General features: G+C 44.6%; 1 protein-coding gene across 2 annotated transcripts; it reads right to left on the bottom strand.

Moving 5' to 3' along the window:
• Positions 1–666: 666 nt before the first annotated feature.
• On the bottom strand, positions 667–17,811 carry Dtd2 (D-aminoacyl-tRNA deacylase 2). Of its 2 annotated transcripts, XM_060387482.1 has the most exons (5): positions 17,664–17,811; positions 16,164–16,233; positions 4,668–4,735; positions 3,614–3,714; positions 667–3,243 (listed from the first exon to the last, which is right to left on the bottom strand). In XM_060387482.1, exons 1-5 carry the CDS (start codon positions 17,772–17,774, stop codon positions 3,162–3,164), a joined length of 432 nt encoding a protein of 143 aa, XP_060243465.1. In that variant the 5' UTR covers positions 17,775–17,811; the 3' UTR covers positions 667–3,161. The 2 variants fall into 2 exon arrangements, with proteins under 2 accessions (XP_060243465.1, XP_021514825.1); XM_021659150.2 differs by lacking the exons at positions 667–3,243; positions 3,614–3,714; positions 4,668–4,735 and adding an exon at positions 10,547–11,264.
• Positions 17,812–24,349: the final 6,538 nt, after the last annotated feature.

The raw sequence follows: 24,349 nt of genomic DNA on the forward strand, positions 1-24,349 counted from the left end.
TGTGTGTGTGTGTGTGTGTGTGTGTGTGTGTGTGAGAGAGAGAGAGAGAGAGAGAGAGAGAGAGAGAGACATGCATGTGCAGGCCAGAGGACAACTTTGTCAAGTTGGTTCTCTTCTTCCACCATTATGTGGGTTCCAGGGGTCAAACTCAGGCCACCAGGCTTGTGTAGCAAATGCCTTTACTGGCTGAGCCATCTTCTTTGGCCTTTTTACATTTTTTTAAATATGCAGATTTACCACCAGAGCAAGAAGTATTCTGTTATTCTACATTCCGTAGACAGCCTTGTCCAGACACCACAGACTACATACCACCTTGTGGGCATCTGTGTCTCACCTACCCCTCATAGACGGAAAGTCCTGGCTAAAGATCACGTGTGAAACCATTTCACACAGCCCCCAGCTCCTTTGCTGACGGGCAGATCCAGAACTGTGATTTGTAAGTCGAAAGAAACTGTTCATGAAGTAGTATTAATCAAAAGCTAGAAGAGCACTCTCAACACTGTCGGTTACCAAAGGCAAGTCCCTGCAGTGGAAGGGATCGAAGCCCCGAGGAGGCACGGAGAGAAGTAAGCTTTGAAGATGATCATGTTTTCTCACAAAAAGGCTTACATTAGGACTGCAAAGTATATCAAAAGAATGCCAGAAATAGGAAGCGAACCATAATCTATCCACAGTCATACAAAGTTCAAATAAATAGGACCTCAAATCTGGTCCCAAGAATTACATTTTGCTAGCATAGTCAGACACATCCTTAAAAAGAAACTTCTCTAAATAAATAAATAAATAAATAAATAAATAAACCAAAACAACAACATCAAAACCATGAAAATCAGAAAACTTCACAATTTCTTTCCCACTCCTCAACAGGCTCTTAAGTTCTGCTACATAGGATATAATATATAAATTTTGCTACATAGGATGTAATATATTAGTTCTTTTTGTTTTCAGGTGAAAGGCTAACTAGGTCAAACTGTATTAAGCTTCTGCAGGGTAAGATGCTGGCTAACACAGTGCAAATAGTCTACACTGAAAAATCTGGTAAAGGGTACGCTCAGTCCACAGCACCAGTATCAGCCCATGGCATCGGGTTTCTGGGGCACGTTGGGGGCTGCCTTAGCCCCTTGTAGGCTCAAGCTATGAGAAGAGATCAGCATAGGGGAGGGGAAGGCTTCCGACAGTGACGGAAGCCAGTGGCTGAAAGAGAAGTTCAAGCTGGACCCGGGCCTGTCCAATCCGCTCTACTTAGGTGATGGGTCACAAGTGGTCACCCCCCTCCCCCATGCTGGAATTAAATGCCTGCGCTACCACACACAGCTTACAGCCACATTTTTTTTTCTTTTCTTTCTTCTTCTTCTTCGTCTTCTTTTTTTTTAATAACATGACCTTTGTGGATTTTCTTGCTTATGACATACTTAACCTGTATTTAAACCTAAGTGCCCCACATTTCTTTGTTTGAGTCACAGTCTCACTGTGTAACTGTGGCTTGCCTGGCACTCTGTAGACCAGGCTGACCTTGAACTCAGGGAGATCTGCATGCCTCCAAAGTGTTGAGAGCAAAGACTTGCACCACCGGGCCCTGCTCTAGAAGACCATCTTGTGTTCTCCAGGGTTTTAAGGGACACACTGATTTCCTGGAGTCCTGTGGTCACCTTCTTTTTTTTCTGTCCCCTTTCTGACTCCACATTGTTATGAACCCTCTTTTCTCTCACCAAGTCCCTGCTCACTCAGGCCTTTTGAAGCCTAGGCTTCTAGTGTCCATCAGCAAAACCCCTTTGAACATGACCAGTGTCTCATACCAACACCCACCGGAAGACCTTGCCCACCACCAGTGACCATGCTGCTTTCAGAGCTCAGTGGGGCCCTCCCCTTGGGGCTCAGACTCTCACCTAGGGCTTGGACACCCAGTGCCCTCCTTCCAGCTGGGATTGCTGCTCAGTCCTGGCCCACCCCTGTGAAGCCTGAGACACAGATGCTATGGCTATTGTACTCACCAGCTTTTACTGCTATCTGGAAGGACTGCCTGGAGACTCCAGTTCACAGGCCCTGGTGGGGTAGGCAGAGTTTGCTGCCCCTGGTCCCTCTGACACTCACGGCAGGCAGCCAAAGGAGGTTCTTTTGAGGGCGTAAGGAGCCTTTTGGGGGCCTATTGTCTCTCCTCCACTCTAGCGGTTCTGAGGCTTCATGCAATAACCAGGGGTCTGGAAAGACTCCCCAGCAGGGAGCCAGTTTCCCCTCTCCACCTTCCAGTTGTTTGGCTACCTTATCTCTCGAGGTCTCCAGTCTCCTCTTGGTCTCTGATGCCCTCAAGGTGTCCTGTCCTGGCTTGCGGCTTACCTAGCATGGGGACCTTCTTTCTTGGTGAATCCCTTCTTTTCCTAAGTCCCTTTGAAACAATTTTTTTTAATTTATTTTATTTTATGTACATCAGTGTGAAGGTGTCAGATCCTTTGGAATTGGAGTTACAGACAGTTGTGAGCTGCCATGTGGGTGCTAGGAATCGAACCCGGGTCCTTTGGAAGAGCAGACAGTGCTCTTAACCACTGAGCCATCTCTCCAGCCCCGAAACAAATTTCTTAACAAAACAAAAAACAGCAATCAGTTAAAAGTAAAGCCATGTCATTGTGGTAATGCACGCCTTTATTAAGGCATTATTATTATTATTATTATTATTATTATTATTAGCCTCACTTGAGAGGTGGAGAAGGAACATATCTGTGAGTTCACAGGCAGCCTGATCTACATAGTGGGGTCCAGGCCAGCCAGGACTACAGAGTGAGACCTTATCTAAAACAAAAAGAAGGATGATTTTTATCTCAGCATTTGCTGTTTGTGTTGTATACCACAAAACTGCTTTATTCTGAGGTTAGATGGGGGTGGTGCTAATAAAGCTTGTTGCATCAAAACTCATCTTTGTAAACATAATTTACATATTTTTGTTTCATAATTTTACAGAAGGTTCAAATCTATGTCTCTATGAACACTTTTTTTTATAGACAAAGCTTTCATACAAATACAGCTGTGCTATAATAGAAAGATATTACAGAGTGAAAATTGAGAAAATACACAAATCCTTCGCTTTTGTTGCATAGCACTCTTCTGGAGTCATCTGCCATGGTAAAGCAGGTGCTGCTGTGCTAACTTGCTTCTTGTAGCTCCCACCTTCATTCCCTCATCACTAAGGCATCAGGAGTGTCTCTGCCACTGGCAAACCTCCATGGCTGCAGGCACAGCACTATGTGAAGGCTGCAGGAGATAAGATATGTAGATTTCAGGCGGTCTGCCCGCGATTATTCTGTCTGTCCATGCTACTATACTCTTACCGTCCGGAAATATAAAAGTACTCAGTCTCACAACACATCACTGATTTCAAGAAGGGTACATGTATAACATGAAGGAAATTACAGCGGGGACAAAGCTACAGAACAAATGGTGATGGATTTGGAGGAGAAAAGAAGGTAATGAAGTAAGGGTATCACCAGAAAACGCATACAGAAGAAACTCTGAGGGCAGTTGTGGAAGAAAAGTTTTGAAAGGGGAGCTGGAACCAAGTTACGACAGACCAGGACAGGTGAGATATTTCAGGGTAAAGGTGCCTGCTGCCAGGCCTGGCTACCTGAATTCAGTACCCAGGACCCACATGATGGAAGGAACGATGCAAATCCATGCAAGATGTCCTTTGACCTCCACACTGGCTTTGTGGTGCACATCTCCCCACTATAAATAATTGGAAAACAAAACAAAACAAAACCCCTTGTTAGCAGCCTTGAAGTCTGGACTTGGTTCCGAGTGATGATGGGTCTGGAATTCTGGTATGTGAAAGAATCACCTGGAATGCTACGAAGCAATTAAAAACAAGGAAGTCATGACATCTGCAGGCAAATGGTGGGAACTAGAAAAGATCATCCGGAGTGAGGTATCCCAGAAGCAGAAAGACACACACGGTATATGCTCACTTATAAGTGGATATTAGACATATAACATAGGATAAACATACTAAAATCTATACACCTAAAGAAGCTAAGCAAGGAGGAGGACTCTGGCTAGGATGCTCCATTCAAAAAGGCAAAGAGGATAGACCTCGGAAGATGTAGAAAACAGGGAACAAGACAGGAGCCTACCACAGAGGCCTCTGAAAGACTTTACCTAGCAGGGTATTTTATTAAAGCAGATGCTGAGACTCATAGCCAACCTCTGGGCAGAGTGCAGGGAATCTTATGAAAGAAGGAGGAGATAGAATGATCTGGAGGGCATAGGAGCTCCACAAGGAGAGCAACAGAACCAAAAAATCTGGGCACAGGGGTCTTTTCTGAGACTCATACTCCAAACAAGGACCATGCATGGAAATAACCAGAACCCCTGCCTAGATGTAGCCCATGGCAGCTCAGTGTCCAAGTGGGTTCCCTCGTAAGGGAAACAGGGGCTGTCTCTGACATGAACTCAGTGGCTGGCTCTTTGATCACCTCCCCCTGAGTGGACAGTCCTGATAGGCTAAGGTCAGATGGAAGGGAAGGAGGACTTCCCCAATCAGTGGACTAGAGGAGGGGCATGGGAGGAGAAGAGGGAGGGAGAGTGGGATTGGGAGGGGGCCGGGGAGGGGGCTACAGCTGGGATACAAAGTGAATAAACTGTAACTAATAATACAATAAATAAATAGAAAAAAGAATTACCTGGAGGGAAGATTGATTACTGTGCTTCCTGGTTCTGCTTCTGCTCGCTGGGTGAGCTGATACCAATCCTGGAAAAAAATCAAGCAGTATCTGGGATCAGTGAGATCTGCAGGATTCCAGTCCAGCTGGGGGTGCCAGGGGAAGGCCTTCTCTGAGGATTTTAACATTACAGCTCTCTAGCTCAGAGCTATCCCTATGAAACAGCAACTCTCAGATGATATTTAGTGAAACAACTTATGTGTGTTTATTCCACTGTGAAAAAGTACTGTATAAACCTTGGGGAGTGGGAAGGGGGTTTTGGGGTGATGCATTTCATTGGCTATGGCTGGGATGCTGGTGATGTCCTATTTGCATCTAGGTGCTGGCTGCATTGAGAGTTGGGGGTTGCCAGCTTTTGTGCCCCTGGGCTTGCCGGTACCGAAGCAGGGAGGGAGCGGCCTACTCCGATGGGTCTCAGGATGAGATTTTTTTATTTCAGGTTTGAGATTTCTGGGGTTTGGACACATCTCTGACCTCACTCTAGCCCCACGCCTGTTTTCCCCAGTCTACGTGCCTACGTGCTCCACAGGTGATTAGAAAAATTTTGACTCCTAAGGTTGTGATTTAGAACTGCATTTAAAGAGAGTCCCTTGGTGAGTTTGGCACGAGCTGAGTTATTGTCTTTTACAAAAACTTAAGAATTCCTTACATGGCAAAGACATGGTTTGAATGAAAACTATCTCAATATGCTCATATGTTCGAATGCTTGAATTCCAGTTAGTGGAAGTGTTTGGAAAGGATTAGACCTTGTTGGAGGAGCTGTTACTGCTCAGTTTTGAGGTTTCAAAGGCCCACACCATTCTTGTTGGCGCTTTCTCTGCTTTGTGGTTATGGTCTCATTATACAGGCTCTCAGTGCTCCAACTCTGCCTGCTCCTGTGCTCCCACCGTGATGGCTATGGGATAATCCTCTGAAAGGGTAAAAATAAAGTCCCCAATAAACTATTCTAAAGTCTCCCTTGGTCATGGTGGCTCTTCACAGCAATAAAAAAAGTAAGACAGATTTCAATTGTCCTATAAGATCTGAAAACTCTTAACTTTAAGGTCTGCCTTGTGTTATTTAATTTTTCTTTAATATTTAGTATTTCTTTGTATTTTCTTTAGTATTTGGTATTCTTTAGTATTTGTTTTTCGTATTTTATTTATTGACTGATTTTGTGTATGGAAAACAAGCATAACAGTATGCGTGTGGAGGTCAGTGGATGACTGTGACAGTTGCCCTGCTCCTGAGACATGGATCCCAGGAATTCAACTCAGATCATCAAGCTTGTGGCAGGCACCTACCTTTACCCCTGAGCCAGTTTGCTGGCCTCTTGTTAATGTATTGAACAACACATGCTGGAGAGGAGGTGGAGAAAGGGGGACCCTCTTCCATTGCTGGTGGGAATGTAAACTTGTACAACTACTTTGGAAATCAATCTGGTGCTTTCTCAGACAATTAGGAATAGCACTACCTCAAGATCCAGCTATACCACTCCTAGACATATATCCAAAAGATGATCAAGTACACAACAAGGACATTTGCTCAACCATATTCGTAGCAGCTTTATTTGTAATAAAAGCTGGAAACAACCCAGATGTTCCTCAGTTGAGGAATGGGTTCAGAAATTGTGGTAATCTACACAATGGAATATTACTCAGCAATGAAAAACAAGGAAATCATGAAATTTGCAGGTAAATGGTGGGAACTAGAAAAGATCATCCTGAGTGAGATAACCCAGAAGCAGAAAGACACACATGGTATATACACACTTATAAGTGGATATTAGACATATAATATATGATCCTCATACTAAAATCGGTACACCTAAAGAAGCTAAGCAAGAAGGAGAACCCTGGGTAAGATGATCAATCCTCATTCAGAAAGGCAAATGGGATGGACGTTGGACGATGGAGAAAACAGGGAACAGGACAGGAGCCTACTATACAGAGGGCCTCTGAAAGACTCTGCCCAACAGGGTATCAAAGCAGATGCTGAGGCTCAGAGCCCAACTTTGGGCAGAGTGCAGGAAATCTTATGAAAGAAGGGGGAGATAGAAAGACCTGGAGGAGACAGGAGCTCCACAAGGAGAGCAACAGAACCAAAAAATCTGGGCACAGGGGTCTTTTCTGAGACTGATACTCCACCAAGGACCATACATGGAGATAACCTAGAACCCTTGTTCAGATGTAGCCCATGGCAGCTCAGTGTCCAAGTGGGTTCCCTAGTAAAGGGGACAGGGACTGGCTCTGACATGAACTCAGTGGCTGGCTCTTTGATCACCTCCCCCTCAGGGGATCAGCCTTACCAGGAAGACAATGCAGCCAGTCCTGATGAGACCTGATGCACTAGGATCAGATGGAAGGGGGAGGACCTCCCCTATCAGTGGACTGGGGGAGGGACATGGGTGGAGAAATGGAAAGGAGGGTAGGATTGGGAGGGGCCGAGGGAAGGGGCTACAGCTGCGATACAGAATGAATAAACTGTAATTAATAAAAAAATAAATTAAAAATATCTATACATACATATTACACAGACATTAAAGACAATTGGAACAAAAAAAAGTGCTGTTCCTCAAGTGTTTCTTGTCTCTATCTCTCTGCTATCTGTAGAGTTGTTGGCCTCTTGGACATTGCTCTTTCTTTAGAAGTTATTTCCCAAGGTTCTGACTTATGAATAGTGTCTACATTAATGATCTGTTGGCTCCATGGTAACAGAATAAAAGTTATCAAATATCAAAACCAAATAGCGCAGGATTCTGTGTCACTTCTTCTGCTGAATAACCACCACACTGTTATCACAAGAGAATGTTATGTTAGATTTTTCCTCTTGTTGATCAGAACTCACTGTGGTTGGCTGAATGTACTGAGAGCTTTGAGTCCACCCTCCGATGGGTACACTTTGTCCTGCAGATAACAAGGTACAACAGCTTCTAAGCACGGCAGTACTGTAGATAAAAACGTTCTAGAAATGCTGCCTTGGAGACAGTTTGTGAAGGACACACGAGCCATCAAATGACAAATGTAAAGTCATTATGGAGGTGTGTGTTCAGAAGGAAAACTTTCCTAGTGACTCAGAAACCACTCTCATTTCAACAAACCACCAGGTATTGGGGCTGCAGGGATGGCTCAGTGGTGCAGAGCACCGGCTGCCCTTCTCCAGGGCGTGGGCTCAATTCCCAGCACCACACGGTGGCTCACAGCCAGCTGATAATTGTAATCCTTAATTCTCAGGGATCTGATGTTATTAGCTGGCCTGTGTGCACACTGTGTGCATGTGGCGTAGTCATACCATAGGCAAAATGCCCACACGTGGAAAAAAAAAATCTCATAAATAAATAATTAAATACAATTTATGTGCTGGGCTGGTGGCTAGGGTCCAGGCCAGGTCCTTGGCCTCTCATACAAAGAACTGAAAATAAGGGCTCCAGAGTTGCTGAAGAAGCAAGTTAACTCTGTTTGAATCAGGCAGTGGTACAGATTGTAGAAGACATGCTGTCAAGATTGACAGCTGGCCACAGGGGTCGGAGAGCTCAAGGCTGTAGGTTCTTGCTTGGGGCTTCTTTCTACGGGGTTCAAGAGAAGGAAGAGTGATTCGGGTGGCTCTCTATTTCGGTTGGAGGCCATGTACTTATTTTCCCTCCTGTGCCCAGCCCTTCTGCACTGCATCGGATTTTAATAATTGGTAAGCCTGATTAAGCACAAGCAGAAGCTGGTAATAGGGGGTTCCTCTAAAAGTTCACCAGACAGCAGTTTTGCCCGTCTGGCTATGCACCCACAATTAGTTCAGGCTACATCCTGTTCTTGCTACTCCGCTACTTTGAGGATAACCTGGACTAGAAGTCATCTAGCTTCAGTTGTTACTAAGGGAAGTGAATGCTATTGCCCTGAGATGGGGACGGCAGCCTGATGCAGGTGGCAGCTTGAGGGCGTTCTGAGGTTGCTGTCGGAACTGGAGAAGGCTGTGTGAGCACAGGACATGCAGGTGAAGCCATGAGGCCGCAAAGTGCTTTATAAGAGGGTGGTGTGCATGACAGTCCAAATGGGGTGCCAAGCTAAACCATCTCTGCTCCCCCAACTCAGAGACCACCGCCGTTCTGGCATGTTTGTGTTATGTGGCACGTATCAGTCCTCTGCACCGTTGGTGGCTGAGAGCAATAACCTGACCTTTTCTCTTGTAACAGCAGTGAGGTTGTCTCTCCAAGTGGCACAGGATGCTGTAGTATTTGCTATTGATATTTGGTAACATTTATTCCTCCACTAGGAGCCAGCACATCATTGTAGAGATATTAGTCATAAATGGGGTCTTTTCTTTCAGGTGAAACAGCCTGGAGTAAAGCTGCTGTTCCCGGTGGGGGAAGCGGGGACAAGAGACTGGCAGAACAAAGGGAATTCCGACATTTATGGACTTTAGAGGGGAGGAGGGGGTCTCTGGGCTCAGCAGACCTGTAAAAGTCCTCCGTAGACTGTAGGGCTGTTTTAGGGAGCTAATCCTCCTATCCCACAGACTCAGGGCTCTGAGCAGCTCACGGAAGGTACTGCCCATGGCTGTGGATGGCTCCTGCCTCCTGCTGGTCACTGGAAGCAATGAAGGAATGATAAAAGTGTGATTCATTTTGCTTTAATGTTGTGTGTGCGCACGGATGTGCATACATTCAGGGCAGAGTCCCAGAGCTGGAGCTACAGGGTATGTGAATTGCCGGCCGCGGGTGCTGAGAGCTGAGCTCCGGTCCTCTGAAGGTGGTGTGTGCTCTTAACCCCTCTCTGGTTTGCGCATGTTACCTTATAGGCGCATGTTCAGACACTGAAGCCACAGGTTGCAGCTTACATAGAACGTTTTTTACAAGTGGCTCCCAGGTCCTAAGCTGAAAAATTAAAACCGTTGAGGGGTGGCTGGAGAGAAGGCTCAGGGTGAAGAGCATGCGCTGCTTGTTTAGAGGACCGCAGCTGCACGTCCAGCATCCACTTCAGCCACAGCCACCAGTCCAGCTCCCGGGAGCCTCTAGCCTCCAAGGATCCCTGCAACCATGTGGACATACCCACAGACAGACAGACAGACAGACAGACAGACAGGATCAAAAATTAAATACATCTTAAAAAAATGAAATAAGTCTTTAAAACTATTTAGGAAGTATATTGTTTGAAAGATTCTAAAATCCTAGAAAAACTGAGGCATCTAAGTTAGGGGCAGTTCTGCTTCTGCCTAATGGAGTGAGTGAACCAATTAACTGGCAACGAGAGAAACAGAGCTTTCGCCAAGGTTACTCTCAAGTCTCGCTATCAAAGTCAGAGGATGCAGCAATCCTCTGTAGTGGATGACTTGCGGCAAATTACTGTCTTTCTTTCTACAGTGCTTTCCTCATCACAAATATGAAAGTAAAATAAATGCGTGTACTGATGGGTTTTTGAGCCCCTTAAAAGCTAAAGTTCCTTTCCAATCTGTTACTGTTTTTGCTCTGCCCCGATCTGTCCCCATTTCTGTTAACAACCTTTCATGCCCCTGGAGTGCCATTCTCCACAAGTAGTTCAGGCAATTTGTGAGACAGCATTTTATCTAAGCATAAAATTAAAACGATTTAAAGTAAGCAATGTAATCTTTTTTTGAAAGACATACACATGTCCTTGGAGAAGCTTGAAGAAAAATTGGGGTTTCTAAGCTTATGAATAGTTTATTACATTTCAACAACTGCACTGTGAATCAATAAAACAAAAGCTAAGGACAATGAGCTCAAGTTATTGATTCTTAAGTTTCAAAATAGAACAGTAGAGGAAAGCTATAAAAAAGGATTTGGGTGTGTGTGTGCAATAGGAATTTAAAGCGTCAAAACATAGAGTAAGGAAAGATTCCAGCCACCTCAAATGTCTATTTCTGGTAATTTATTTTGCACTTAAAAAAATATCCTTAAGTTGTTAATGTTTATTTTTATTTGTATTTACTTATTTATTTTCGGATTTTCGAGGCAGGGTCTCATCATGTAGTTCTGGCTGTCCTAGAACTCACCATGTAGACCAGACTGGCCTCGAACTCCCAGAAATCTGCTAGCCTCTGCCTCGCGAACACTGGGATTAAGGGAATGTGCTGATATGCCTAGCTTGGATCCAGGATTTTCTTGCCTACATATGTTGCAGATCTGTATCTTTAAGATGAAGGGGTAAAAAACAAAGCAGAACAAAGGTACAAACAGAATAAAACAAAACGCCCGACCAATAGTCTGGTCCTTTTACGCTAGGAAGCAGCTGTAGAGAAGAGGCTTTCAGAACTCAATTAGGTGCGTGTACGGCCCATTGGTGTCCAGCTGCAGCACCTGCCTGTTCCCGTATGTGCCATGCAGCACCGCGACCCCGGCTTCCGCACACTTGCTGCTGGCGGCCACGGCTTCCTCGCACAGGCTGACAAACTGCGAGTACAGGGCGAAGCCCTCCTCCTTTCCACAGTTGGAGTGGTACTGCACGCTCCTCCCTTTCGCCCTGCCCCCGAGGGTGGCCTGAGGGATGATCAGAACGTCGCCAGGCAGTTCCAGGATAGACACACGCTTGCCGCTTTCTGTCTCACTTAGTTTCACATTCAACAGCGTATTAGCTGGGCGAAGAAAAAGGTGAAACATTTTGAAGGGAAAAACAAACACGAAGAAAAGATCAATGTTTTATTTGCTTATCAAGTTTCATATATAAAGCCTAGTTTTAAAATCCAGTCTCTAGATGTTAAAAAGGCCTTTATGCAACATAGCCCAAGCACAAAAAATACACAAAGTTGTGAATTTCATATAGAAAATACCAAGGTACTTCAAATCTGACCTGGCAGCTAGGCTCACCTATACAAAGTTAATCCAAAAAGAATTAGCTGCACCCTGGAACCTCAAATGCTGTCGCATACTGGGGGGCCACGTGAATGTTTGCTCCTCTGCTCCTTTTACTTCATAAGCAAACCCACTGGTTCAATTCCACTATAAGCCAGATGACTCGTAGTTTCACAATCTAAGGCAATATTAATATGGACTAACGTTTTACAAATAAGGCCTCTTGGGAAAATGCAAAGGTGAAGTTTATCATTACAAACAAAAAAGCAAACAAATGATGCAGGGCTGTATGAATATGATATATACAGACATGTGCGTGTCTATGTATATGTAGGAGGCTGGAGAGACTTGGTTGCTACAAGTACTGGGTAGTCTTCCGGAGGACGGAGATGTGGTTCTCAGCATCCACAGGGCAGCTGTCCCTGCCTCCAGGACCAGATCATCTCCTGCCCTTTTCTGGCCTCTGGGAGCAACGCTCACACGTGGTACAGACATATGTGCAGGCAAAACAGCCATACATATAAACAGAAATAAAATCTTACCTCCCCCCAAAACCCCAAACGAAAAATCCATGGTATTGTTTTTACAGTATTATGAGACTGTTTATCCAAATCACCATAAGCATCTATGTGTGTACTTAGAAACCTGAACTTAGAAAGCCTTTATCTCTTACCACTAACCACTTTGAAGTAATAAACCGAGAGGCATATATTTACACTTAGGTTCTCTCTTCCTCGACAAGGGCAAAATGAATTCTTATGAAGAACAGAACAAGCAGTAAAGGCATTCTTACCCTCCAATCCTCAAACCATGCTTTGAATGGCGTACTTTCATTGCCAGGCATGGTGGAGCATGCCTTCAATCTCAGTATGAGAGGGAGAGGCAGGCAGACCTCTGTGAGTTCCAGCCCAGCCAGTGCTACACAGACTTTTTTTTTTTTAGTTTTAAAGATGTGCTTTCTAGTTTGGCTGATTTCAGTCACTACAAACTCTGTAGTAAGCATCAGTAAGGACTTTGTATGATTATCCTACTCTACAAAAGCATTTAACCTGGTAAAAACCGAGTCATTACCCATGCTGCAAGCCTCACCTCATTCATTAACTAACACCTCTCTCAAGCAGCTTTGTAATTCTGTTGTGAACAGGTCCCTGCCTTGCGGCCAGCAGCCCTCAGGAATGGAAATCACTATTTAGCTGTCTAGGCTCATGACAGAAGTTAGAAGTTCTGGATTAACAGGCTACGAGTGGTAATACCATGTCATTAGACTTTCATATTCCTCCCTCCACTGGCTGTAACTGGGAGCTCACATATCTCTGTGTAGAGGTGAACACAGTACAAAGAGAAACAAGTTGAACTGAAATGAGATGATCATTAATAGCATGTTAGAGACTTAGATTGTAAGACCCATTATCAATCAAATACCACAGCAACACAGGCAGGAGGTCAGTCTTTGACAGATCGCTGACCTCAGTGCAATTACAATGAAGATGAACTAAGGTACAGCCTATACATCTCCATTTTAGCTACAGCATTTCAGACGTCATGGTCACGACTGGTCACACTCCCATTTATGTAAGGTTTGACTGGAAAGGTCTGAATCCATGAATAAGTATGGGGTGGGCTTTACGAGAACCTTATCATATGATCTCACTCATGGAACACAGGGAAGGACACACGAATCCCTCAATAATAAATGTTTATTTTGCTTGTCCTTCAGCCTGCTGAATGTAATTCTTAGCCAGAAAGTCCTTTACTAAGAATGATAAACTAGGTTAACTATTCATTAAAAGAATTAAGGTGCTTTCTTCTGTGTTTTCAATTCACCACAGTCTTGCACATGTATTTAGAGTGAACTCATAAGAAAAGACAGATGCACACAGGTTTAGCCACTACAAAACAGAATGCAGCTTGGATTCGGTGGCCTTATTTTAACTCCTTATGATTAGGACATCACGAGGCAGCCCTGCAAAGACAATCTTTGTTTTTTCAAGACAGGGTTTCTCTGTGTAGTCCTGGTTGTCCTAGAACTCATTCTGTAGACCAGGCTGGCCTCGAACTCAGAGATCTACCCGCCTCTGCCTCCTGAGTGCTGGGATTAAAGGCGTGCACCACTGTGCACAGCTACAAATGACCAACATTTTATTTTTTTCATCTTTATTTTTTATATTAATTAGAGTTTATTTACTTTGTATCCCAGCTGTAGCCCCCTCCCTCATTCCCTCCCAATCCTACTCTCCCTCCCTCATCTCCAATCTTCCCCTCTCTAAGTCCACTGATAGTGGAGGTCCTCCTCCCCTTCCATCTGACCTTAGCTTATCAGGTCTTTTTAGGACTGGCTGCCATGTCCTCCTTTGTGGCCCAGCAAGGCTGCTCCTTCCTCGGGGGAGGTCAAAGAGCCAGCCACTGAGTTCATGTAGAGACAGTACATTTTATTTTTATATTTGAAGAATCTTTCTACATCTTATGGACAGCAAACATGACCAGGGTAAAACACTTAGTAAAACGAGCCCAGTGCCTGACACGGCAGCACCAGGACCTCACAGAACTGTCTGTAACAGAAGCAGCTTCATCTCATTTTCCTAAGCTTTCAAGGGTTCCTCGTTATCCTCTAGGTTCAAACTATTAGAGTTCCTAGCTCTCTCTCTCCTTACCTGTCCCAGTTCTTTCTTAAGTACAGTTGTCATGATTTGACAAAGCTGTCAAGCAAGTTTCAAATATCAGTGTAAAATTTCCTGTTAGTTTTGACTTTTGGCTAAGGTGTCACCAATGGTTATCTGTCCATGAGTTTCGCTTCCTTACTCTAATCTCATTTAGGCTAACTTCTGTAACTATCTGCCAGCACTGCTTTTTCTTTTGTGACATGTCTCGCTCTCTTGTTCAGGCTGGTCTCCAACCCCAGGATCAAGGGATGCCCCTGCCTCAGCCTCACGTGTAGCTAGAACTCTAGGCACATGCTATTGTGCTCTGCTTAAATGTATTAATTTAACGAAGCTGTGTTGTGTTTTACTAATGAGGGGCGTATAAGCTGCCTCCACGCTTAGAGATAGCTGCATTGTTATATGTATATTTTTTCCTGAGCATAATTTGAAACCAAATGTTGCCTTGTTACAGTGTGATTGGGTTCAGCACATCTGAACCCATGGGCTATCTCTCATGAGGAACGGGTGGGGCCGTGGACTGTATACAGTCCTGGAAAGCTGTAGTGGGTTAAGGTACTGTTTTGTGACCTTGGAGCATTTGCTCTGTTTTCTATCCTCATAAGACATAAGGTTGTGATAACACTAAGTCTGTCAAGAACCAGAACTATATTTATATGCTTATACAAAAAACCCTCCATAAATGGTTGCTATAAATTCGCTATCAGTGAGATAAGGCTGAGTTGTTCAGATTTGATTGGACACACATGCTGTACATACATTGTCATCTACTGCCCATTAGGGATGCTCTTATCCGATGGGGAGAGGGAAGGGACCATGGGGTGTGACGGGAGACAAGAAAGGGTATTACCATATATGGTCAAAGTATATGGTTTAACTCTATTGAACCTGCCATTTTGTAAAATGAGTATAAACACATACACGCATGTACGCATGCACACTTGGGGAGTGTGGCAAATAAAGCAAGGAAACCTCTGCTTGGATCTCCGTGGCTACTGTGCTCTCACAACCTTCCATACTCTGGGCAGAACTATGCTGTACATATGGGCTCACATGTCTGTTTTCTAAATCAGTCTACAAACCAGCTGCAGTACTGGGAATTTTAAAGGAGTTCCACCACAGGCACACTGTTTCCACTTGACAATAAACTATATAACTAACACATTGGCACAATGCCGCATCATGCTTATCAGGGCTGCAGAGATGGCTCAGCAGTTAAGAGCTGCTGCTGCTTTTCCAGGGGCCCTGGGTTCGATTCCCAACAGACACATGGCAGTTCCCAACCCCCTATAACTCGGGTTTCAGGGAATCTGATGCCCTCTTCTGGCCTCTGAGGGCATCAAGCATGTATGTGGTTAACAGATATACCTGCAGGCAAAGCACCAATACACATTTAAAACAGAAAAGAGAGAACAAAGCAAGCAACCCCCCAAGCTCCTGGAGGTAGCCCTGTAATCCCGGCTACTCCAGAGGCTGTAGCATAAAAGCTGTGTACTCAATGCCTTCCGGGGATGCAGAAGGACTTGATGGTCACCGGGCAAACTGTCAAGACCTTGATCTAAGATTTTTTTTTTAATTAAAAAAATTATTAGTTTACAAAGAATTAGGTATCATTATGCCATTTATTTTTTCATTCAGAATGTTTTTGTTTGGATGTTAATTGCTAAAAAGGGCTAGGACACAGTGCAGTGGTAGAGTACTTTCCTGTCATGCTCTAGGCCCTGGCTTCAAACCCTAGCACTACACCAAAACAAAATGAAGAAGTAAAGAGAAAATGATGCTTCTTGGCTAAAGTTATACTCAGTGGCAGAGTACTTGCTTAGCTTTTAAAAGCCTACGTCCAACCCACACCCCTCAGAAACAAAGTAAGATCCCACTGAAGCCAATACAGTGGGGTTTTCACTTTTTTTTGGTTCATTTGCTCACAGATAGTCAAGTTTGCAGCTTTATTCACCTTACATCATAACGAATTCTAGCACAACGTTCTCATGCCCCTCTCACAGCGAGGAGGAAGAAAACACATACCCATTTTGGGAAGAAGGTCTGTGTCAGCTCCCTTGAAGAAACACACATAGATCACCAGTCCTCTCCGAATCTGTGAGAAATCACCACAGGAATCTCTGATTAGGCAGAAGTCTACAGAGAAGCAGCTCAATGGGGGAACATTTCACAGAGCCTACAAGCACGGGGCCTGAAAACCAAGGAAGAGAAGTAAAAATAGTCTTCAGTTCTAAGTAAGTTACAGGGAACAAAATCTTTCCCAACTCCTTTTGTTTTTGTTTTTTTGAGACAGGGTTTCTCTGTGTAGCCCTGGCTGTCCTGGACTGGCTTTGTAGACCAGGCTGGCCTCAAACTCATAGAGATCTGTCTGCCTCTCCCTGAGTGCTGGAATTACAGGTGTATGCCCTGTACCCAGCTCTTTCTCAAGTCTTAATCATGATTATTTACTTCAAAAATTAAGATTTTAATATAATCAAGAGCAGTGAAGACCACAGATATCACCTTCATTTATTTCTCCTAAGTCAGCAGAGCTTTCAGATAGCCTCATCCATACCAGGTCAGGCTGACAACGCTACATGAATACAACTAAAAGAGGTAAGAAGGGAGATAACTTTCAAACAAAATGCTGTTTCATAAAAAACAAAACAAAACAAAAAAACTCACAACCTTGACAAAAGACCAGAGTAAGGGATGACTACTCTGTGGGAGGGAAGGAAAAGCCTTTGAAATAGCTTTTAAATTTTATAAACACGAAGGGATAGTTTGGAAGGCTGCAATAAAATGTGATTCTGTTACAGGAAATGTGGGAAAACCAAAAATGATAAAGGATGGCCTCTAAATAACTGACGTTGTAACTTATTCCAGATGGCAGCAATGAAAATAGTGGTTTTTCGGCTATAAACAAAACTTCAAAACCTCAAGGATAAATCCTAACACAAATATGATAGGAAGAAAAATAATTTAAGAGAAGGGAGATGGTGAGGATACCAGAAGTTGTATTTATTGAAAAGCAGGGTTTGCCCACGCAGCCCTGGCTGGCCTGAAATTCAGTGGGTAGAGCTGGCTGGCCTTGAACTCACAGAACTCCGCTGCCTCTGCCTCCCCAGGGCTGGGCTTAAACGCACGCACCACCACACTCAGTGTTTGAGAATTTTTAACTCCTGGTTTAAGGTCACCCACATACATGGCTCACGGGTGATCCTTACTATGACGGCAGGGCTGAGTTGGAGAACGCTGGGTATGAAATCTAATCTAATGGAGGAGAGTGAGGTTCCCTAACAATTCTGAGAACCGTTCGGCGGGGTCGCCTGCGCCGTTACCCCACACCTGAGATACTCAGGCAGAAGGATCACCCTCACGGTGAGGGAACAGAGAGGGCCAGTCGGGCACAGCCACAGAAGCAAGTCCAAAGAGGAGACGACTAGGCCACCCGGTAGGGTGGGCAGACAGAAGGGAACACGCTCGTCCTCCCACGAGGCAGGAGAGCAAGACCAGCACGGTTCCGCGGGAAGAGCCGGGCGTTACCTCCACCCACTGCGCCGCGGCGTCCCCCTCGGCCGGGCGCACTTGCAGGCGAGCGTGCAGGCACTGCTGCAGCAGCGCGCGAGCCTGGGCGGCGCGGCCGCCGTCCGCCATGGCTCCGGTCCACAGGGCGCAGGCTCCGCCAGGCCCCGCCCACCGCTCGTGTCCCCACCCCCAGGAGGGCGGGGCCTGGCTCCCCGGAGTCCCGGATGTGCAGTTGGTTTCCCTAGGAGAATGAATGACGAGTAGGCGTGGAGGATTCGTGTTCAGAGAGAATTTTTTCTTTTTCTTTTTCACTTAACCTCATCCTCAAATGCCCTGTTTTGGGTTTTGTTTTTGGAGGGAGGGTCTCACAGAGCCGGGGTGAGTAGCCGTAGCCCTGAGGCTGAGGCTGACCTTGAACTCCTGCCTCCTCCCAAAAGGAGGGAAAGTTTTCAAGTGTGCACCCCCACAGACCACCCCCACCCCACCTCAACCGGCTGTGCTACCTTCTTCATCTCTTGAAAAAAACATTTTTCACTTCAGAAAGCTTAGGCGTCCAGATGTTGAAAAAAATGTAAGCCAGAATTAAGTCCATGCTCACTGTAAAGACAAATGGCTAAAATGAGATCAACTGATCCCAGAACAGGCCGAAATTAAACTAAAACATCTGTTCTCAACCTGTGGGTCGCAGCCCCGTGGGGTTGAACGATCCTTTCACAGGGGTCGCCGAAAGCCATCAGAAAACACAAATATGTACGTTACAATTCATCGAACATTAGCAAAATCACAGTTATAAAGTAGCAACAAAAATAATCCTATGGTCGGGGTCACCAGGAAACGAGGAACTGTATTAAAGGGCATTAGGAAGGTTGAGAGCCACTGCGCTAAGGGCTAGAAACCTTTCAAATTATTTCTTGCTCACTCAATAAATCAGCGCGGTCTCCTATATCAGGAATGCAAATCAATACAAATCATTCTGAGTCCGTAGGTGCAGAAGGGTGTTTACAAGCTATGTGAACGCACTTTTGGAGAACAATTCTTTCATATTATTCTTTATTATTTTATTTTCATTTATTTTTATTCATTTTAATTAAAATATAATTGTATTACTTTTCTCCCCAGCCCTTCTCAAGTTGCTTCCCTCCTGCTTCTTCCATTCCCCCACTTACCTTAATAACCTCTTTTTTCTCCAGTTATCATGGTTACGTGTGTATGCATGCACAAGCACACACATCCAACCTGCTGAGTCTGTTTTTGTTGTGTGTGTGGTTTCAGAGCTGATCCCTTTGGGTGAGCAGTTGGGAGGCTCCTTCTACAAGAGGTTGATTCTCTCTCTGTGTTGTTCTTTTTCCGGGGGTAGAATCTGGTCAGACGCCTGTTGCTGTTGTTCAGGCTTCATTTGTGCCTATGAGAGATTCTCGAGAGCTTGCTCCACAGCAGACTTCCCGGTGCGCTGACTCTCACACTCTCTCTGCTTCCTCTTCTAAGCTGTTCCTTGAGCCATAGACGCAGGAACATCTATAATGCAAATGTGATGTGACACAGACGTAGCCATTGGGGCTGGCCTGCCCATAACTTTTCATCTCCGCGCTGTGTCCAGTTGTGCTTGTCTGTGATGATTCCCACTTGCTGTAAAGAGAAGCATCTGTGATGAGTGGTGACAGTTACACTGTGGGCACAGGGATGAGATTTAGAATGTGGTAAGGAAGTATGTCCCTCTAGTTCGTAGAGGTCACTGCTGGGCTGGCCTGTTAACCACTTCCCTCCTTTGGCAGCTTGCATGGCGTTGTCTGTTAGCACAGAAGCTAGACACAGAAAGAAGCCTTTCAGGTTAGATACAGCGTGAACAGTCTGAGCCCTGAGTCCTAAGTGTATGGTGTCTTCAGCAATAGGGACTTTCCTTCAGCCTTTGAGAGGTATCCAGGAAACATTACTTTATGTTGTTTTGGAAGCCCTTGGACTACCCTGATTTTATTATTTTACATTTGCCTAAAATTATACACAATAAACTCAACTGCATACACATATATCTTAAAGACAGTTATGCCACTTGGGCTCACGATGCTCCCCACAAGAGGCACTGACTCACAAACCCCTCAGTACCAGGCTAATGGAGAAGAGCAATTCTTTAGAAAACAACTTTGGTAAGAATATTCTTGTCCCAGGGTATGATCGCTTACCCGCCACTGAACTTGATCCGTATACAATCCTACAACATATTCTGCTTGCACAATGACATTAAATCCTGTGATCCATTTTCTTTAAGCGCTTATTAGAATGTAAATAAAAGTAAACAGGGCTTGGTTTTCTTTCCCACGAACTCTATTCCTTGAGTGTGCATAGGATTAGCATTTATTCTTCACAGACGGGGAGGGTTGAGCGGGGAAATAATGGCAGCCCCCTGACTGCATTACTCAGGTCATTGATTTGGGCTCAGTTGGCACAATACAGCCATGTCTGTTGTTTCAGAAGATGACATCACTGACAGTGCCGCTGTCCATGCCAAGTAGTAGGACTGGAGAAAATAACCCATGCAGAATCAGTAGCCCTTTGTACACCAACTGAAGCTGCTTGTTGGCTGGTTATCTTGAAGCCCCTCCCCCCTTATACTTCTAGTTAAAAGAAAATGAAGAAATCTCACATTATCTCTGATGGCTGTCTTATGGGGGCTCCCACATTGGTTGTCCTTTGTTGGCACAGCATTCACAAGCTGAAGTTCTTGTGCCTGCACCTGTATGTCACTGCAACGATTGAGTCTGCATTCTGGCACTCAGACTCCAATTTTACAAATAGAAAGGAATATTGTTATAGAGACCCAAGCCATGGGGGGATAAGTGAAGACTTTATTGTCCATTCCTGGGTGAGTGAAAGAGGGAACTATTGTCAATAGGATCTATGGTTCCCAGGGGTCTTTACACAACAAGGAACAATAGGAAGCCCTTTCTGTGATTATACAGTGTTTAGTTGTTAATGGTTAGTGTCTTAAAAAAAAATCACCGATTACTTTTAACTTTCCCATTGGGTGAGAATTCTTGGGCTAGGAATATTAGCAAGAAATTATCCAGTTATTCTTCCCTTCTGCCTGCAGGGGGCATTAAAGAGTAGACAGTAAAGAAAGCATTTTCCTTTTTTTTTGGTTTCTTTTTAAAATTCCTTTATTATTTTTATTTATTACAATTTATTCACTTTGTATCCCAGCTGTAGCCCACTCCCTCATGCCCTCCCTCCCTTCCTTTTCTCCTCCCATCTCTCTTCCCCAGTCCACTGATAGGGGAGGACCTCCTCCCCTTCCATCTGACCCTAGCCTATCAGGTCTCATCAGGACTGGCTGCATTGTGTTCCTCTGTGGCCTAGTAAGGCTGCCTACCCCTCTGGTGGAGGTGAACAAAGAGCCAGCCACTGAGTTCATGTCAGAGACAGCCCCTGTTCCCCTTACTAGGGTACCCACTTGGACACTGAGCTGCCTTGAGCTACATCTGGGCAGGGGTTCTAGGTTATCTCTATGAATGGTCCTTGTTTGGAGTATCAGTCTCAGAAAAGACCCCTGTGCCCAGATGTTTTGGTTCTGCTGCTCTCCTTGTGGAGCTCCTGTCCCCTCCAGATCATTCTATCTCCCCCTTCTTTCATAAGATTCCCTGCCCTCTGCCCAAAGTTGGGCTCTGAGCCTCAGCATCTGCTTTGATACCCTACTGGGTAGAGTCTTTCAGAGGCCCTCCATGATAGGCTCCTGTCCTGTTCCCTGTTTTCTCCATCTTCCAATTTGCCTTTCTGAATGAGGATTGATCACCTTACCCAGGGTCCTCCTCTTGCTTAGCTTTTTTAGTGTACAGATTTTAGTATGATTATCCTATATTATGTGTCTAATATCCACTTGTAAGTGAGTATATACCATGTATATCTTTCTGCTTAAAGAAATCATTTTCTTTCTGTGTTTTGTTTTATGAAGACTGTTCTCACAAAGAATTCATTTAAGTAGGTCATGTAGGCAATAGTATAGCAAAATTCGAATAAAGCAAAGAAGAGTAAAGAAAATTAAATTGCACTAGTAACTCAAAGTAGATTACATTTACTAGTTAAGATGATAGTTTTGACTGGAATTCTGATATAGTATATTTTAAAAAAAAATTTTTTTTGGGGGACAAGCTCTCATATTCCAGGCTGACTTTAACTCACTATGTACCTGAGGATAATGCTGAACTCTTGATCGTATTCCTGATCCTCCTGCCTCCACCTCCTGATTGTTGGGATCACAGGCACTCATGACCACACCGAGCTTCTGTGGTGTGGAGGACTGAACCCAGGGCTCTGTGCATTCTGGGTAATCGCTCTACCAACTGAGCTTCATCCAGTCCTTTGTTTGGATTCTCCAAAGTAAAACAGTCACGTACGTCACATGTGATGTCAAGGTGAAGCAGGTTGCACAGTTTGCTCCAGAGATAAAGGGAGAACATAGCAGCAGGCCAGCTTTGGAGGAAGCCACACTCCGATACTCCGGCCTGCGGGCCAGCTTTGCCTGTGAGTATACAAGAACTTACTTTTGGGTCCTTGAGAGGGGTTCAGCTGTTAAGAGCACTGGCTGCTTTTAGAGAGGACCAGGTTTGTCTCTCTGTACTCACACGGTGACTAACAACTGTTTGTAACTCCAGTTCCAGGGAATCTAATGCCCTATTTGGCTGCTATAAACACAGTGTACATTTAGTGAATGTACATACGTGTGGGCAAACACTTGTATGTGTATGTATATATATATATATATACATATGTACACACGTATATAATATATTTAATTTTTTAAAATAAGTATTTTTTAAAAAGAAGGAAGAAATTACTTTTTGGGAAAAATAATTTTCAGACAGCTACAACAATAAAAGGGTTCATATGCATAGTAAGTTAACTGCGTGTGAATTCTATATCCCTGTGATGACATAATATTTGAATGAGGCTTCTTTTCAGTTGCTTAATTCATTCAGTTTGGTTGTCCCACATTCTAGTATTCAAAAGTAGTTTACAACATGAGAAGTTTGGAAAGCACTTTTAAAGATGGTGTAGCAGAGGGAAAGGCGTGGACAGGAAGGAGTCTACTTCATAGTCCTCAGGGTAATCCGAGGGCTTCCAGTCACTTATCTCCACAGCGAGTGAGCCTCTGACCCGACACTTACAGAGGGCTGTGCTAATAGAGGTGCAGCTGGGAGAAGCGGACCTCATCTTACAGAAAGCAGAGGAAATCCCCTCCCACTTCAAAACCTAGAGAATTGTTTTCTTTTTCAGTGCTTAGGAAGATTCGGTTAAGAGAAACTGACTTACACGAACTAAAGTACGTAGAACACTGGAGTAGAACCAGAATTCGAATTTAGCCGTGAATAGTAAGAACTGCTAACACGTGGCAAATCTCACATAGGGCGTGGCTGGCACACTCCCGCTTGGAGCAGGGATACTGGAGTGCATAAGCTTGCTGTAAGCACTCAAAGGTCGGTGTAATTTCTTTCCACATGGGCAGGGCGACACAGCAGTTAGAATGCTGCCTGGTATATGAAGAATTCTCAACAAAGGAGGGAGAAAGTCTGTTTCTATGGTGGACACTTAAATATGATCCTAAGTCTAAACAATGAAATACAAGAACCACTGAACCACATCATTGCAGAAAATGTGGACTCAGATTGTTCAGGGCGAGTTCTTAAATATTCCCTCGAAAAAACAAGAATGTCTCAGTACAACCTTGAAATGAAAATGAGTCCTTAGAGATAATGTGGTTCCAATATACACGCTGGACAACTGTACTCTGCTGAGGTTTAGGGTGGCACCCTTCGCCATAGCACACTTCACCTGGGCACCCTTCACCTCGGCACCCTTCACTTCGGCATACCTCACCTCAGCACACCTCACCTTGGCACACCTCACCTCGGCACACCTCACCTGGTCCTAAGAAATTCTAGCACCTGGGCTTTTGAGCAGTGTTGAATAGCAGGAGAACTCCAGGGGAGTTTGTGTCAATTCTATGTTATCAGTCTGGGATGCTATTATTTAGAGATCAAAAGTGCAAATGGTGAGGCTCGCCTGAAATCCCAGCACTCGGGAGGCAGAGGCAGGCGGATCTCTGTGCGTTCGTGGCCCTCCTGGTCTACAAAGCGAGTCCAGGACAGCCAGGACTAACTACATAGAGAAGACCCTGTTTTTAAAAACAAAAAAACCTCAACCCAACCCAACCCAAACCATACCAAACCAAACCAAAACAACAACAACAAAAAAACAGTGAAAGGTCAAATCAGGGCTTTGCTTGGTTAACTAACTATGAAGGTTCTACACACACTTTAACGACTTTGGGAGAAGCAGTTCCATGTTTATAAATGTAAAACCAGATTCCTAAAACTGTATTTAATGACGGAAGAAATCTTGGCTTGGAAAAAAAAAACAAACCTCAAAGCAGCTGTCTTGACCGGAAGCAGATGGCACAGTTTAGAGGGTGGCCGAAGGGAACTGAATGATGGACCAGTAAGCAGTCAACTGAAAGGTTAGGTCAAACCAGTGCGGGTTAATGGAGGACCAGAGCTGGCAATAGGAGGAAGCAGTTACCATTCTGAAGGACTCAGAGGCAGAGCCCTCAGGACAGTTTCTTCAAAGCCAGCCAGAGCTATCGCTGGAGGACATTTGACGGGGCCTGGGACCTTCACATAAGTGTGCAGCATGTAACTGTTTCCCGGCTCCTTCTT

This window comes from Meriones unguiculatus, chromosome 7 (genome assembly GCF_030254825.1).
Source record: "Meriones unguiculatus strain TT.TT164.6M chromosome 7, Bangor_MerUng_6.1, whole genome shotgun sequence".
Lineage (NCBI taxonomy): Eukaryota > Metazoa > Chordata > Mammalia > Rodentia > Muridae > Meriones > Meriones unguiculatus.

Excerpts from the sequence above, each read along its gene's own strand:
- Dtd2 (XM_021659150.2), bottom strand. The coding sequence starts at position 17,774 with ATGGCGGACGGCGGCCGCGCCGCCCAGGCTCGCGCGCTGCTGCAGCAG. Across the intron at positions 16,234-17,663 it reads CCGCGGCGCAGTGGGTGGAG|ATTCGGAGAGGACTGGTGAT; the intron begins GTAACGCCCGGC and ends GATTTCTCACAG. Across the intron at positions 11,265-16,163 it reads AGACCTTCTTCCCAAAATGG|CTAATACGCTGTTGAATGTG; the intron begins GTATGTGTTTTC and ends TTCTTCGCCCAG.